This window comes from Sceloporus occidentalis, unplaced genomic scaffold, assembly GCF_023333645.1.
Source record: "Sceloporus occidentalis isolate IW3139 unplaced genomic scaffold, rSceOcc1.0.p SCAF_5, whole genome shotgun sequence".
Classification (NCBI taxonomy): domain Eukaryota; kingdom Metazoa; phylum Chordata; class Lepidosauria; order Squamata; family Phrynosomatidae; genus Sceloporus; species Sceloporus occidentalis.
In genome coordinates, this window is record NW_028316985.1 from 71,570,429 (window position 1) to 71,587,402 (window position 16,974).

The 16,974-nt window shown below is 44.6% G+C and overlaps 1 protein-coding gene across 13 annotated transcripts in view; it reads right to left on the bottom strand.

Annotated features, from left to right (window-relative positions):
• CADPS2 (calcium dependent secretion activator 2) overlaps nucleotides 1-16,974 on the bottom strand; it is a 396,201-nt gene that overhangs the window by 226,552 nt on the left and 152,675 nt on the right. For all 13 annotated transcript variants that reach the window (XM_089524382.1, XM_089524381.1, XM_089524383.1 and 10 more), the window contains exons 4-5: nucleotides 13,211-13,291; nucleotides 214-450 (exon numbers count right to left, since the gene is read on the bottom strand). In XM_089524382.1, coding sequence (XP_089380508.1) covers nucleotides 214-450; nucleotides 13,211-13,291 — 318 coding nt within the window. The remainder of the gene's footprint in view (nucleotides 1-213; nucleotides 451-13,210; nucleotides 13,292-16,974) is intronic.

Genomic DNA, 16,974 nt, shown 5'->3' on the forward strand with positions numbered 1-16,974 from the left:
AAATTTATTCTCTATTTTTTCATCAAAGATTCCTAAAAAGTAGGACACTCTCACGACATTTTCTGATGGGTTAGATAATTCTGAAGAATGGGCTGCATGAATATCAATAGTTGAGAAATTCTGAAAGGAGCAACAGATCTGTGAAATCACAAAGAGAGAGCATATCCTTTAAATTTAAACTGTCAGGAAGTATTGCACAATAAGTACACTTACCTCTAATGTGAATGACAGCACCACATCAGATTTCGACAGCTGAACCTCATTCTCATCTCCTAAGTCCAAGAAAGCAGAGTTCTGTGATCGCTTTAACTTCTGAAGTTTAAATTCTGGTCCACCTTTAGACACTGGAAGACTTTCCAAATTGGCCATTAGCAAATTCACTGAGGAGCGTAATTCTTCTATATACATTTGCTCCATTTCTTTTGCTATGAACTTTGGAAATTTTCTTTCCTTGAAAATATTTTAGAAAATTCAGAGTGTAAGTTACTGTATACTTTCAAGTAAAATCATTGTATACTTTAATCATATGCATGATTAACTGATATTTACTTTTAAGTGAAAATAAAAATACAAAAATCAGATGAGCTATCTTAAAGTGTTACAGTGGACCCTTGTTATACGCTGGGGTTTGGTTCCAAGATCTCCCGTGTATAACAAAATCCGTGTATGCTCAAGTCCCATTAGATATAATGAAATAGCAAAATGGTGTCCCTTATAAAAAATGGAAAATCAAGGTAAATTTATACTTTTTTGGAACATTTTCCAACCGTGTATGCTTAAATCCGTGTATAAAAAATCCGTGTATAAGAAGGGCCGACTGTATTTTAGACTGGAAGAGATATACTGTGACTAAAATAACTTTAATTTTTATAACAATTAGGTGAATAAAATTCTCAGGAAGCCTAAACAACTAACATAATAGGATTCTCCAAGGCATCAAGAGCAAATGTGTGTGTGTGTGTGTGTGTGTGTGTGTGTGTGGTTTTCTAAATGATAGCATTGTTTGCATGAATTCAGAATAAAATAGAAAGTGGGAAAGCCGGTAGCACTTTTAAGACCAGGGTGGCTTCCGCTGCTCTGGGGCGTGGCGTTTACACAGTGCACGCCCCTGGAGCACCTGGAAGTCCGAAACCAGCCCTAGGAAGAGTGGATGGCAGGAGGTTCCCTCGGGCTGCGGCATCTGTTCACCACGGCTCCAGGCAATTGGGCTGGGAGCAGGTTCTGGTGGCTCCTTTCTGCCCGGCTACTTCGCCCCTATCTGATTTATTTTAGATCGAGCTTTGGTAGATTCAATCCACTTCCTCGTGTGCACTGAGGAATAGCTGTGCAGTGCCTTCTAATTGCTAACATAAGCATTCATCCATCTGGAAAATACATCAGCCTCCTCAGTCTAATTCCAGTTTATTTTCTTAAATAAACAGAGAAGTGGCAGAAGGTGGGCTATATGAATACTCCCTGACATATGCATAAAATAGACATAAAACATTTATCCTGCCATATGTACACAAGAGAGAGACAGTATATGTGTTTTGAGATAACTTTTGATTTCCTATTATTGTCTAAATTACATAGAATCCTAGAATCCTAGAACTGGAACACGTGACATGAGCCACCAAGTCAATGCAGGATCTCAGCTGGTAGCTAGCCCAGCCTCTTTTTAAATACACCCAGAGAAGGAGATCTTACCATCTCTCTAGGCAATTGGTTCCACTGCTGAACTTTTCTCATTGTCAAGATTTTTCTTCTAATGTTCAATCAAAATCTCCTCTCCTGTAACTTACAACCACTAGACCCAGTTCTACCCTCTGGGGCAGCAGAAAAGTACCCTACACCTTCCTCTTTGTATTTAGGTTGTATTGAGGTATTTAAAAAGTGTGATCATGTAATCCCCTCAGCCTTCTGTTCACTGAACATGCTTAGCTCCTTTAATTTTTCCTCATATATTTTGTTCTCCATACTTCTTATCATAAACATTGCCATTTTCTGAACTCGCTCCAAGTTGTCTATATCCTTTTTTAAATGAGGCACCCATAACTGAATTAGTTTGTGAAGGTCCTTTTGAATTCTGTTCTATCTTCCAATGTGTTAGCTACTACTCCCAGTTTTACACCATCCACAAATTTGACAAGGATTCCCCCTCTAAATCATTTTAAAAGTATTGAATAGTGTTGGTCCCAGGACAGAAGCATGCAGCATGCCACTTGAGCTGTCCTTCAAATATAAAATACAGCCACTGGTGATAACTCTTTGAACACAATTTTCCAAACATATATGGATCCATCTGATTCTGTTTCCATTTATTCCATATTTAGCTAGTCACGTGGGACCTTATCAAATGCTTTGCTGAAATCCAGATAAATGACATCCAGAGCATTACCACGATCTAGTAAGCTAGTGACCTGATCATCAAAAAATATGGGGTTAATTTGGCAGGATTTTTTCTTGACTAACCCATGCTGGCTCCTACAAATTACTGTATCATCAATCAAGATACTTGCAAAGGGACTGCGATAAAAATAATTCTAATATTTTTCCTGATATCAAGGTTAGGTTGACTGGCATGTAGTTTTCTGGATCTTGCAGGTTAGTCTATAATAGGGGCAAAATCCTGGATGGATGGCAAAATGTTGATCCTTTTAGTACTGGCAAAAAGGCTTCCTTGCCATGGTGGCGGCTTTTTGGGACTCCTTTGGTACAGCGCATTTAAACACTGCGATGAAGATATACCATGATGTTTCCCTTCGTGTGGATGGGAGCACGGTATGACACTGGTGTCAGGGCAGCTTTGGGGCATATGGCATGTGGACGCCACACCCCCACTCTGCTCTGTGGCTGGCGTTAAACGCTAGTCTGTTCAGCCCATTCGTCTCCCAGCAGATATCAGGCTAACTGAACTTCCTCATAACTATCAGTTCTTGTTTCCTGGAGATTTTTGAGATTTGTTTCAGAAAACCATCATCCACCACCTTGTCATGGTTTGGTGATCTTTAGTAAACTCCTATCACAGTACTGTTTTTATTTATTTCTCCATTTATTTTTACTCAAATGCTCTCCACTGGTCCAGTTTGATCACTCACATGGACTTCTGTACAAGTGAATTTCTTCTTGCCATATAATGCTACTCCCCATCCTTTTATTCCCCATCTATTCTTTTTAAACAGATTATATTCGCAAGTTGTTATATTCAGATCATGGAGTCATCTCACCAAATCTCAGTTATGTCTGTAAAGTCATACAGTGCACCCTTGCCTTACGCGGGGGAACTGTTCTGGACCCCACCCCCCGCGTAAGGCAAATAGTGCATATGCTTGATCCTCAATGAAAATAATGGGGCTCATGAACAATAAGCAGTACGGTGCTCATGCCACGGGCACATGCACCATTATTTCCATTGCGTGGCTTTCAGCGTAAGCTAAAAGCCGCGTAAAAGCCACTCGTGTATGATGCGGGTGCACTGTATTTACTTTCCAGCACTAGGACTTCAGGCTCAATTTGTTTGTTTCCCAAACTCTGTGCTGTTTGTTCTCATCTTTTATTCTACTGTGAGTTTTAGAGTTTACAGCTTGCTTTCGGACAGATGTTTAAGCTACCATCTCCAAGCCTTCCCCCAAGAATTGGTAGTTTAAAGCTCTCAAAGTGGTGTATTTTCCTTCTCTTTTCCTCTAATCGTCTTACTGTTGCATTTTAAGACCTAGGTAACATCAGTGCTTGCATTGTTTGTGTTGGCTGTAGTTTATATTTCAGCATATACTCCAATTTAGGAAGGTTTGCTGTTTAAAAAATGCTCTGTATTAGATTGTGTGATATCTACACAAATTTCTTATTTGCACAACATGTTAATATATTTAGAAAGCGTATCTGCAAGTTAGTCTACATTAAGGGCAAAAGTTTGAATGGACTCCTACCCCTCCTGCCTTCGCACTCATTCCAGAGCTACCCTCCATACCTTTTTATCCACTGGGACAGGTTGATTGTCTACACTAGGGGTTCCCAACCTTTTTTACTCATGGAGTCCTTTTTAGAACCAATTTCTATTGAAGAGCCCCTGAGAGGCCTAATCTATGTCTTACAAGTAGAAGTAGTGTTATTTTTTGTTTCTTATTCTTTAATTTCATTCAATTTTTATTTCTTTAATTTTCCTGGAGCGGCAGCGGAGCACCTGGGAAGTGCACACACAACTCTAAGGGCTCCTCAGAGCACAGGTTGGGAATCACTGGTTTATACTATCCAACATTCCCTGTGGCATTTCCTGGGAGCACCACCATTGCTTCTGTTGCTGCCACTTTTAAACCTGGGGGTCAGTTCCTGGACTGAATGGTTTCCCTCCTCAGGGCCATAGCCAGAATTTTAGGAAGGGGGGGGGTCTAGACTAAGTGCCACCATTATAATGGCGCTTGAGTGCGGTGGCGCAGCAGAACACACCATTCATTTTTCTAATGAAAGGGGGGGTCCGGACCCCAAGGACCCCCCCCCCCTTGGCTATGTCCCTGCCCTCCTCCTCTGCCAGCAGCACCAGCTCCTTTGGCACAACCACTCTGAGGCAAACAAGGCACTCAACATGTGATCTGGGCACCTCATCTGACCATGAGCAAGAGGCTGAGAGCCAGTAGTGTTCCTGAGGAGGAGGGAAAACATCACGTATGAAAAAAAAATGTTTCAAGGGGAATGGGAAGGGAGAAGCAGTGGCAAGAGCAGTAGGAGTGGGATGTTGGAGGCAGAAGTGGCAGAACAAACTCTGAAAAACTCCAGAGTTTAAAAACTTTGGAATAAGGCAGGATATCCCGAATCTGGCCATGTTTGTGTAACCCTATTGTCCCAGATTTGGGGTTTTAACACATTTTCCAGCAGTGTATACAAGTCTTAAGTGACCAACTGTCACAGCTCAGCCGTCTCCAAAAGGAAGTGCACATCTCTGCATTGCCATTTGAATCAGAATACAGTATGTAGGGAAGACTGTTCCATTTACAGTGTGCCCTTGTTTTACGTGGGGGATCCACTCTGGACCCCCGTGTAAAACAAAAAGCGTGTATGCTCGAGCCCCATTACAAGTAATGGGTGCATGGCGGCGGCGGTGTGTGCGTTCTACTGTTTCGTCCAGTGCACTACGCTGGAAGAAGCAGCGTATAATGCCCCCAGGTATTTTATTTTTTATGCCAACTGAGAAGTATATGTGAATTATAAAAAATGTGTCAACTTTACTACTAGTACTAGTAATTATATTTTTATGAATACCTTTATTTGTAAAAGAAACATGCTTGAAAAACCCTTAAAAATCTGTAGTCAAAACATTGTGCTTTCTAAATTCTTTACTAATAAGGAGAGACAGACTTAGCACACTGAAAGTGATTGTCGAGTTTCCCAAAGACTTATATTCTTTCTACACTTCAGGAAATTAGAAGGACAGGTTACTCACCTGTAATGGTATTTCTTCGAGTGGTCATCTGCGAATTCATACAAATGGGTTTTACTGCGCCTGCGCAGTGCTGTTTGGAAACCTCTAGAATCACTGGGCAAAGTACACTTTGCAACATATAGAAACTTTTTGGCGGTAACCCCGCCCCCCTCCTATAAAGCCCCGGTTCCCGCTCTTTTCCCCAGTTCCAAAATTTTTCTGCCAAGCAGGCGATGTCAACAGAGCCAATCGAGCAGGACACCGAGGGGAGGATGGGCGGGATTTGTATGAATTCGCAGATGACCACTCGAAGAAATACCATTACAGGTGAGTAACCTGTCCTTCTTCTTCGTGGTCTCTGCGAATCATACAAATGGGTTTAGACTGGCAAGCTTAGGTTACGGCGGAGGGAGTGTCCTGAAACCAAGCTAGGTTAAGCAATGCATTTTATTGAACAATAAACCTCAAACCAGTCCAAACATGTGTCAATATCCTTGTTACCTGAGAGAAATTCTACATTATCTACAAGGCAACACCACATCCAAGGCAGGAAAAACGAACCCTGGATGGCAAGATAAAATGTGAACACCTGTATAAGACAGTATCATAATATGGATAGGCAGCAGTCTGGTCAATGCAAACCTGAAACCAACACTGCCCTCCCAAAGGCTGCATCCCTCCTAGACCTGGTGTCCAGCCTGTAATGTTTAATAAAAGTCAAAGGCTGGGACCAAGTCGCAGCCTTGCACACATCCTCTAAAGAAACTCCTGCCAGAAAGGCAGAAGATGCCGCAACCGCCCTGGTCGCATGCGAGCGTACCCTTGCCGGAGCCGGTTTGCCCAAAAGCTCATAACAGAGGTGAATAGTGTTTGCCACCCACTTTGACAATCTCTGAGATGATACCGGTAGTCCCTTCCTCGGCTCCGAATAACATTGGAATAGTCTCTCGGAGCGGCTCGAACCCGCAGTCCTGTCCAAGTAGAAGGCCAAGGCTCGCCGAACGTCCAGCATATGCAAGCTGCGTTCCTCGGCCGTGGACGGGTTCGAGGCTAAGGAAGGCAAAACAATGTCCTGGCATGTGTGAAAAAATGAGACCACCTTAGGGAGGAAGGTGATATCCGTCCGGAGCACCACCTTATCCCTATGGAACCGAAGGTAGGGCTCATCCCTCCGTAAAGCACACAGCTCGCCCGCCCGGCGTGCAGAAGTTATGGCCACCAGGAATACAGTCTTCCAAGTCAATAGTCTCAAGTCTGTTGTGGCCAAGGGTTCGAAGGGCTTGGATTGGAGAGCAGACAGTACCAAATCCAAGCTCCAAGCCGGGGCAGGAGCTGAGACCTGGGGGTGGAGGTTGTTGCAGCCCTTCAGGAAGTTCTTAACAAGGGGGTCCCTGAAAAAGGAGGGCAGACCATCGTATTGGAAATGTGCACAAATAGATGAAAGATAGACCTTAATGGACGAGAGGCAGAGCCCCGCATCCACTAAAGACATCAGGAATTCCAGTACCACCGGTACCGTGACCGCATCTGGCCGTAAGGCTCTCTCTTCAAGAAAGTGCAGGAATCTCCTCCACTTGGAGGCGTAAGACTTCTGGGTAGCCGGCTTGCGTGCGGCGCGAATTACCCTCTGTACCGAGGGTGGGAGTGACATCAGCTGCGGAGCCTCCATGCTACCATCGGTAGCGAGTCGATGTCCGGATGCCGAACTCTCCCTCCCTGGAGAGTGAGGAGATCTGGCCGCGGTTCCAACCGGAGGAACTCGTCGTTGGAGAGGTGGATCAGCGACGGGAACCACGGCTGTCTCGGCCACCATGGTGTAATGAGGATCACGTCGACACGGTCCCTCAACATCTTGGAGATTACCCTGGTGAGGAGAGGAAACGGGGGAAAGGCGTACAGCATCTCTCCGGACCAATCGAAGGCGAAGGCGTCTCCGAGGGATCTCTCGTCGTGCCTTCAGGAGCAGAACTGGGGACAATGAGTGTTGGAGGCAGTCGCAAACAGGTCGATCCCAGGGGCTCCCCACCGACGGAATAAGTCGCTGACTGTCTCCGGGTGCAACCTCCACTCGTGGCAGGTTGAGGAAGCCCTGCTGAGCTGGTCCGCTAGCGTGTTGTCGTCTCCCGGGAGATTAATCGCCTGTAGGAGAATGTGCCTCTGGATGCACCAGTCCCAAATTCTCAATGTGATCTCCAGGAGCGTCGTCGACTTGGTGCCTCCTTGTTTGTTTAAATAGTACATCACGGTGGTGTTGTCCGTTCTGAGAAGGACCACCTTGTCCGTGACACTGGATTCGAAGGCTCTCAGCGCCTTCTCCACCGCCAACATCTCCAATGCGTTGATGTGGAGAAGACACTCTTGTCGAGACCACCTCTCCCTTACAGATAGGTCCAAAAGATGGGCGCCCCAACCCTCCATCGACGCATCCGTCGTTAGGGTCAGCTGTGGTTGGGGCTCAACGAAAGGCATGACGACGCAGACGTTGTGGGAGTCTAACCACCACCGGAGAGAGGCGGCGACGGCTCTTGGTACGGTAAGCCACTTGTTTGGAGAGTCCGACATGGGGTTGAAGACTGAGAGGAACCATGCCTGAAGAGGCCTCAGTCGTAGTCTCGCCCAAGGAGTCACGAAAGTTGTGGATGCCATATGACCTAAGGCCACTTGGACGTCTCTCGCCCTCACTCTCCTGTGGAGCTGTACGGCGTTCACCGCAGCCGACAAGGTCAAAAATCGGTCCTGAGGCAAAAACGCGGTGCATTCTTCTGAGTCTAGAATGGCGCCTATGAAGCGGACCTGCTTGGATGGTGTCAGGGAAGATTTCTGTAGGTTGACCACTAGTCCCAGATCTGAAAGGAGGAGCAGGGTGAAGCGGACGGCCTCCTGAAGCTCTTCCCGGGAGGGGGCTGCCAACAGCCAATCGTCCAGGTACGGGAAGACCCTGATGCCCTTGCGGTGAAGGAATGTCACAACCGGTGCCATGCATTTCGTGAACACCCTTGGAGCGGTGGCCAAACCAAACGGCAGGACGTTGTAGTGATAGGCGTCGGAGCCGATGGCGAAGGCGAGGAATCTCCTGTGAGAGTCTCGAATCCCTATGTGGAAGTAAGCGTCCTTTAGGTCGACTGTGGCAAACCAGAGACCCTGATGAAGCAATGGTAAAACAAAAGCCAAAGTTACCATTCGGAAACGTCGGTATCGAAGAAAAAGATTAAGATGTCTTAAGTCCAAAATAGGCCTAATCCCACCATCCGACTTCGGTACCGTGAAGTACCTTGAGAAGAAGGATCTAGACAACAGTTCGGGTGGGACCGGTGAAATTGCACCTTTTTGGAGCAGAGAGCACACTTCGTCGAGAAGGGTGTCCGAAGGGACTGTGGAAATAAAAGCTCCGGTGGGTGGGAGCTCTTCGAACTCGAGGGTATAGCCCCTACGGACGATGTTTAAGACCCAGGAGTCGGAAGTGATGGAGGCCCAGATGGTGAAATAGGGCCTCAGAATGTCTAAGAAGAATGGAGTGGGATGGACGAAGTGCGCTAGGGACCTTCATGTCCTCTTCTTGGCCTGCTCAAAGTCCTGCCGGCGGCTCTTACGATACCGAGCAGGTTGGTTGCGGCGGCCAGATGAAGAAGAAGACTGGGAAGGATCCCTCTGGCGCTGCCCCTGTTGGCTGAATTGACGGTCCTGGTAGAAGGACCTCTGGGACTGACCTTGATGGTGTTGCCACGGGCGCGGGCGTCTGCGGAACGTAGAGGGCGCTGGGGCCGACATGCCATGTTTCCTCGCGGCCGCCTTCATTCTGAACTTTCTGTTCAACTTGTCATCAGTCTCCGCATGGAACAGACCCGAGTCGTCAATCGGCATGTCCTCGATGGTGGCCCGAACGTTTGGATTCAAGTCCGAGGCACGGAGCCATGCGTGACGCCGCAGAACGATCGAGGCTGCCATTGCTCTGCCAGAGCACTCCGCGATGTTCCTCGAGGCAGTAATTAGCCAGCTGCCAATGGAGTGGGTCTTGTCCCTAATCTCAGCCAGGGTGCGCTGTGCTTCATCCGGGACATCCGGGATGACAGGGGAAATGCCCTCCATGAGGGTCTGAATATATGCGCCCATACAGGCAGCATAATTAGTGGCCTTGACCACCAAGGCGGCCGCCGAGTAGGACTTCTTGGCCAAGGCGTCAATTTTCTTGGCCTCTTTATCCAGGGGTGAAGAGGCCTGACGCTGGATGGCAGTCTGCTGGGCTCCCTCAACAATTGCAGAGTTCTGGCGAGGGTGAGAGGCCAACCATGGGGCGACCGGAGAAGCCAGCCTGTAAAGAGACTCAATCTTTCGGGGCGGACCCAGAAGAGAAGATGGGGCATCCCAGGAGCGCTTGACTAGGGTCTCTAACGAAGGCAAGAGTGGTATGGCTGGAGGGGTCGGAACGCGACCGTGAACACGTCTTTCCACCGGGTCCTTGGCGGTCTCGTCGGGATAGGCCACCTCAATATCGAGGGCACGGGACATCTTTATGACGTGCTCACTAAATGATCTTACGTCGTCAGTCGGCGAGGTCGGTTCCGGGTGATGAAGTCCCTGTGGGGAATCCTGCGGAAGGTCCCCTTCGTCGGAGGAACGGTCAGACTCTGGGAGGGGATCCGGTTCGGAGTCTGAAGCCAGCAGGTCAACCGTGACCCTGGGCGCAGTGCGTTCAGCCGGGCGGTGGGTAGATGGAGCCTGAGTTGCCTTGGAAGAGATATCTGCGTTCTGACGCCTATCCTCCCGGTGTCGGTCCCGTGTGGAGGGGAACTTAAGCAAGGCTACGTCTCTCGGTACCGCCATATAGTACCGGTCGGTCTCGGAGTCATAGAAGTAGGCATCATCATCGAGGTCACGGACCGGTGAGTGTGGCAGCGGGGAGGGGGACCTCCGTCGCTGCATTCGAGCATCTACCTCCCTCGGGTGCGAGACCTGAGCCGTTGATTCCGAAGGGCAAGGGGCAGAAGGCAAGCCCTCTACGGCCGAACCGCTGGGGTGGTCGTCCAGAGATGAATGGCGACGCCTACCCTCACCTCGAGGAGAATGACGGCGTCCGCCAGCGTCAGATCTGGCCCTTGGAGATGGAGACCTGGACCTGGACCGGTCACGCTGAGGGGCAGCCTTAGCAGGTGGAGTTGACCTGGCCTTCTTGGGTGTCACGGCGGCAGAGGTCGAAGCAGAGGAAGGTCTCTTCTTGCTCGACCTCGGCTCCAGCGGTGCGTCGGGTGGGAAGAAGGGAATAGGGATCTCCGAGACTCTAGATCCCGACTTCGAAGTGTCCCTCTTAGTGGTGTCAGCTCCCGATTTATCGGCCTCAGAACTCCTCGGCTTCGAAGACTTGGAATGAGTCTTAGAATGCCTGGATGCGTCCTTAGACTTCTTCGGGCTCAAAGACGAGGTCGAAGCCGCTGTAGACGCCTTACGATCCGAGGATCCTCGCTTCGAAGTAGACGCTGTCGAAGCATGGTCTCCATGGGCTGGAGAGGCCGAGATGGGCGCCGCAGCCCCCGATCCCCGGGGTTTCTTGGCGGGCTTGGAGGAGGCACTGGGTTGGGCAGAACCACGGGCCCCGTCAGAAATCACACTGGGCGCCCTAGAGCCCTGGCCTGGAGTGGCCAATGCAGGCGGAGCGCTGGCCGGGCTGTCGCGCGAGGAGACGGGAGGCAATGCAACCGAGGCAGAGGGCGCTGAAGAAGGACGAGGGTCCACCTCCCGGACCTTCCCCTGGGCAATCACGGATGTCAGTCGCGACTCCCTGTTTTTCCTGGCCTGGGAGGACATGGATTTACACAACGGGCAAGCCTTCGCATCGTGGTTTCTTCCCAGACACAGGAGGCAGGAGGAGTGTGGGTCTTGGACCGGGACTTTGCCCCCACAGACCTCACACTTTTTAAACGGCGGAGACATACTTGCCAAAGCCGAAACGAGGGAGATCCAAATCGAAGTCAAACAGTCCAATGGTCAAATAGCCGGGGAAGTAGAGAAAGCCAAGTCCAAAAACAGTCCGAAGTCCGAAGAAAAAACAGTGATCCGAAACGAGCAAATAACAGCGAGGTTCCAAACAGCAGCCAAACGCGGCGGAAAAATGGAACTGGGGAAAAGAGCGGGAACCGGGGCTTTATAAGAGGGGGGCGGGGTTACCGCCAAAAAGTTTCTATATGTTGCAAAGTGTACTTTGCCCAGTGATTCTAGAGGTTTCCGAACAGCACTGCGCAGGCGCAGTAAAACCCATTTGTATGATTCGCAGAGACCACGAAGAAGAAGGATTTTTTCCTGATACTGCATATTAACAAAAAATGGAACTTCATACTCAATAGTACCATATCTCCAGGAAACAATAACAATGATAAATGTCTATCTCTGGTATTCTCAAAGTGCATGGTTATCACTCTTTAATATAAGCCATGCTTAGAAGTAATTTTAGATCAAGGAGTGTGTAGGTAAGGTGGCTATCAACAATTACATCATGGCTACAGTGGTATATGTTATCCTGAGAAACAGAGTTTGGAATTGTTAGTGTTCATGCTACATTGTTAATGTTAAATTGTTAAAGTTACTGTTGTTGTCATTGTTGTTAGCTTTATTTATACATTTCATTTCCCAAAAAGTGGGACTTAATGGTTATATCATTAAGAGAAGGTAATCAAATTAATTAGTTATACTGATCATTAATAACATATTAGTTATTAAATTTTAAAAATATTAAAAGTTGGCCTAACTGGAAAAACAAACCAAGTTATCTGCCAAAGTAACAAAATCAAAATAACCATTAATTGTTACTCTAAAAAACATAGCTGTACTGTTTTTTAAATATTAATGGACAAGAATCTGTTACTGAATAAGTTAATTAACTAGAGGTATCAGTCTAGCTAGGCCCTCTCAGCTCTCCCTCTCCCTTAATGATATAACCATATTATATCATGTAACATATATCATGTACTTTCTACCTTGTTATCAATATAGAAAGTAATGGTCTGAAGAAATTATCTTCTCCCTAGCTAGCCACTCCTCTCTGTTGTTGGTCTCCATGTAGAAATCAGTGGTCTAAAGCAGGGGTAGGCAATCTTTTTGAGCCAGGGGCCGGGTTGCTGTCCCTCAGACAACTGGGGGGCCGAAGCCAATCAATCAATCAATCAATCAAGAAATAATTTTTAAAAAATTTAAATAAATAAATAAACCAGGACAAATGTAGGACAACATTTGCAAATGGTGGACACTTTTTTTAAAAAGTGGAGGACATGCAAAAAAATTTGCTGATTTTTTAAAAAATGTTAATATAAATGCATGTTTCTGAGGCGTCTATAGACAATTGCCCCCCTTGCCCCTGCGTGCGAGAGGCCAAAGGCCCTGGCGGCAATCGGCGGCAGGACCAGGCTGGGGCCGGTCCCAAGGCCTCGCTGGGCCGCATCCGGCCCGCGGGCCGCAGGTTGCCTACCCCTGGTCTAAAGAAACAAGCCCCCTTATTTCTTTGGGGGTTCTCCATGCAATCTGCAATCTTCCAGTCTTTCAGGTTTCAAGACTGTGTGGACAGTCTGGGACTCCTCTTCAAGCTTCATACTTATAAAGAGTGGCAATGGGTGGGGTGGAGTGGTAGGGCTAATGCATTCCCTTCCTTGCATATTTACTTTTACTGGACTTGATAACATCTGAATAGGGCTGTACAGAAAAAGGGAAACCTTACTCAGGAGTCAAGTCTTTCTGACGTCACTGGAAATTAATTTTCAAATAAGCATAAGTAGAATTGAACACTAAAGATATGCAGAAATATTCCACTGTTTCATGTTAGATACAGAAACTTACTTTTGCCATTTGTTCAGCCACTTGGAGTCGTCCATCAAGTTCACGTCTGATCTGGGCTGCTTGCTCATCTGCATTGTCCAGCTTGAATAAAGGGGAAGAGGGAACACACCATAATGTTAAAAACGTAATACTGATCAAATACATTTGTCATTTTCACTAATAAAACAAACTTAACTGTGACAAAACTAGTTCAGAATCATCTTGTCTATAAATTACACAAATACAATTTCATGAATTCATCCTATCCCAAATGATTGGGTTAAATATCAAAAGATGTGGTTTCCGAAATGTGTATAAATGCCACATGGGGAAAACATTTATTCAGAGGAAATTAAGTTTAATTCTTTGCACAATCTGAACTGCATAAATTGAGAAATATTAGCATGATTCTGTTCTCCTAATGATGTGAACAAACTTAGATAAATGCAATTCACCAATGCTCCATTTACAAAATCTTTCTTACCCACTCTTCCCAGATTATGAAATTTCACTAGGCACTGCCTATACATTTTTAAGCCTCTCTTCAGAGCTAGATTTTAAATTTTTTTTATTTATTACACCATACAACCAACATTTTCATAAATTTAAATACAAGATAACTTCATGTTACATACAATTACATACATACAGTAATGTTCCCCTTCCCCACCACCACTCCCTTCTCCTTTAGTATCATGTCTTTTTACATTGTAAGCCTGAGGGTAGGGAACCATCTAATTAAAAAGATTGTAAGTATAGCACTGTACAAATTTACAGCACTATATAAATAAAGCTTAATAATAATCATAATAACAACAACAACAATACTTCACATTCAATTCTACATTTTAGATAAGTTTAAAAACATAAAACATAGATACTGTAACTTCCTACTACCCATATTTATCCAATCTATACAGTTTTATCTTATTACTAATCTGTCTGCAAATTCTACTTTAATATCCATAATGTATTTTAAAAGAGTAAATCTTAATTCAATTCATGCACTATGACTGCCTTATTATATCTGTTCAGTAAAGGGAAAAATGTACACCTCTACTCAGTTCAAGACATTAGCAATTATTAATATTCTCTTATAAATTTCTACCTTAAATATATATTTTTAAACCTTAAGATTATGGCATCCTTTCAATATTTTTCTATGAAGTCAAGAAATTAATACCAGTCCTTTAGTATGGACTCCTCAGTTTTCCCATTCATCGACCATGACATTTTGCCAAGTTCTGCCATTTCATAAGATTTTATTAACCACTGAACTATTGTTGGGGTTGTGTCTGTCTTTCATTTCTGTGCAAACACTATCCTTGCACAAGTCAGTAAGTAGAAGAGCAACTTTCCATGTTTTTTTCCCTGCTTCCCTGTCAGTCATTCCCAACAGATAAATCTATGGTGCAAAACATAGTTTTATATTGATATCTAGTGTTAGAATTTTATGTATATCTAACCAATATTTTTTTGCTTTGGGGCACATCCACCATATGTATTAATATGATCCAGTGATTCATTCCATTTCAAAGAGATGACAAATAGCTTTCTTGTTACACTGTTTGAGGAGAAAAGGAATTTCATTATATAACACTTTTGTTTTCCCTAAGGAAGATCCAAGAGATGTCGCAGAAATTCTAGAAGAATTCAGAAGCCATTTCCTACCCCATAATAACATTGTTTTAGAAAGATCTTTGTGGAACCACGTGCAGAGTCCAGGACTCACCACTGAACAATCTTGTTGCTTAGCTTAAAATGAAAACTGCCAGTTATGAATTTGGTGCTGCTAGTAAGCAACAACTTACTGATAGACAAAATTATGTTCAACATGAAAGAGGGGAGACTGAAAGACTTTTGAAAGAATCTGACCTTATCCTAGAGAAAGTTGTGGAAATAGGTTGTGTTGATGAGATAACAAGAGCTCAGCTGTGGGTCATGGTAACAGCATCCAAGGAGTTATATGAGCTACAACAGGCTCATAAAAATAAAACAGGAATTTCAGTTCAAGCACCCACAAAGACCCACTTAAACCACGTGAGATTCTTGAAGTACCATGGGAGAAGATGGATGTAGATGTGTTTGAATAGGACAGTTCTTCTTTTCTTCTGTTGGTTGATGACTTTTCAAAATATCCAGAACTATTTCCCAACAAGAGTGCAAGAGCTGTGACTGATTAAATCTACCATATATACTTGACTGTAAGTCAACTTCATGTATAAATCAAGGTCAGCTTTTGGTGACTACATTAGCAGTGAGGATTTCTGAAGGGTGAATATACTGGTATAACAGGCATCAATTAAGACCATGAAAGCAAGTATCTGAAAGTCCTCATTACATAGTTTTGAGGCAAGATGAATAAAATGTTCAGTCTGCTGAACTTCCTGGTTCTGCCTTGAGTGATATAAGAGAGGCCAATGCAAATCATTATCAGTCTTAGGAGAGACATGTACCTCCAGCAGTAGGTAGGCATCCAGTATATCTAACACCTCAAGACAGACCTGTGTTTTTGCCAGAAAAATACACTCCTTGAGGAAGGATCATGGTAGACTATCCTCAAGGGTGGGCCAAATACTGGTGACCTCTGGCCCCATGATAACAGTTGTAATTTTTTGTAATATTTTAAAAATATTTGTTGAAATTGATATGCATGAGAAAATACTATTATATTGTGTTCTATGATATGCATACTGATCTTTCTTTTTAATGAAAGGGAGGTTTGGTGTAATGTCTCTTTAAAGCAAAGCTGCTTTATCTGCACCCGTATAGCATTTAATGGGCTGAGGCTTCTGTGTTTGTCACATCTTGTTCACAATGCTATGCTGGGGTCCATGGAATCTTAGCAAATTATGAGTGTGTCTTGTATTTATTGTAACAGAAGACATGACAATAACTGTGATTAATAAAAACATATTGAAATTCCACTGATGATAGCTTGTTGCTGCTAACCATAATTAAGAATTAGCCCAGTTTGTTTGGGTATGGCTTCCATAAAAAATGGCAACAAAACCATCTGAATGCCTTGTGATCACCAGACCACATTCAAATCTAGGTTCGTTCTTTGCAATACCACACTGCTGTTTAGCATTTTGTCCAAATCAGAGAAACTGAAAGTTAAGACTGCAACAAGAGATTTGGCCCCATATTAATTGTTGAGACCATCATTGTGGAACTTTACTACTTTTTCCAGCAATATCTTATCTTAGAATGCTCACCTGGAGTGTGTAAATAAGAGAATAAGCCTTCTAAAGAAAACATGCCACAAGCATTCAATTCGTCCACTCTGTCTGGATCATGCCACCACCAGAGTATGTGGCTTTGGAAATTTAATTAAAGCAACCATAGCAATGAACCTAATGCAGCCTAAATCTCCTAAACCTCCTAATCTCCTAAAATCCAAAATAATGGAAAACAGGGTGGATAATCTCTGCTTAAAATGAACGTGAATGATCATCTCATGACACCAGCAAATTAGTGTCTCCGATGACATACTTAAGTTTGAAGAAAACCTTTGACCATTTTTTTTTAAAAAAAAAATCTATCACAGGATAAAAAAATTCTACAATGGAACTTAGTATATATCTTCAGACACAGTCACAAAATACAAACTAAGCACATTGGAAAGATGTGCTTTATTATCTGTATAATTTAATATTCACTAATTATATGTAGCAAGGAATGAACAGTGATGATGAAAACAAACAGCCACAGCATCTTTTAAAAAAGAAGCTGCCAACACTCCTGGTTCTCTCAATAGCCAAAACTGTTTGCCATTTTCAAAC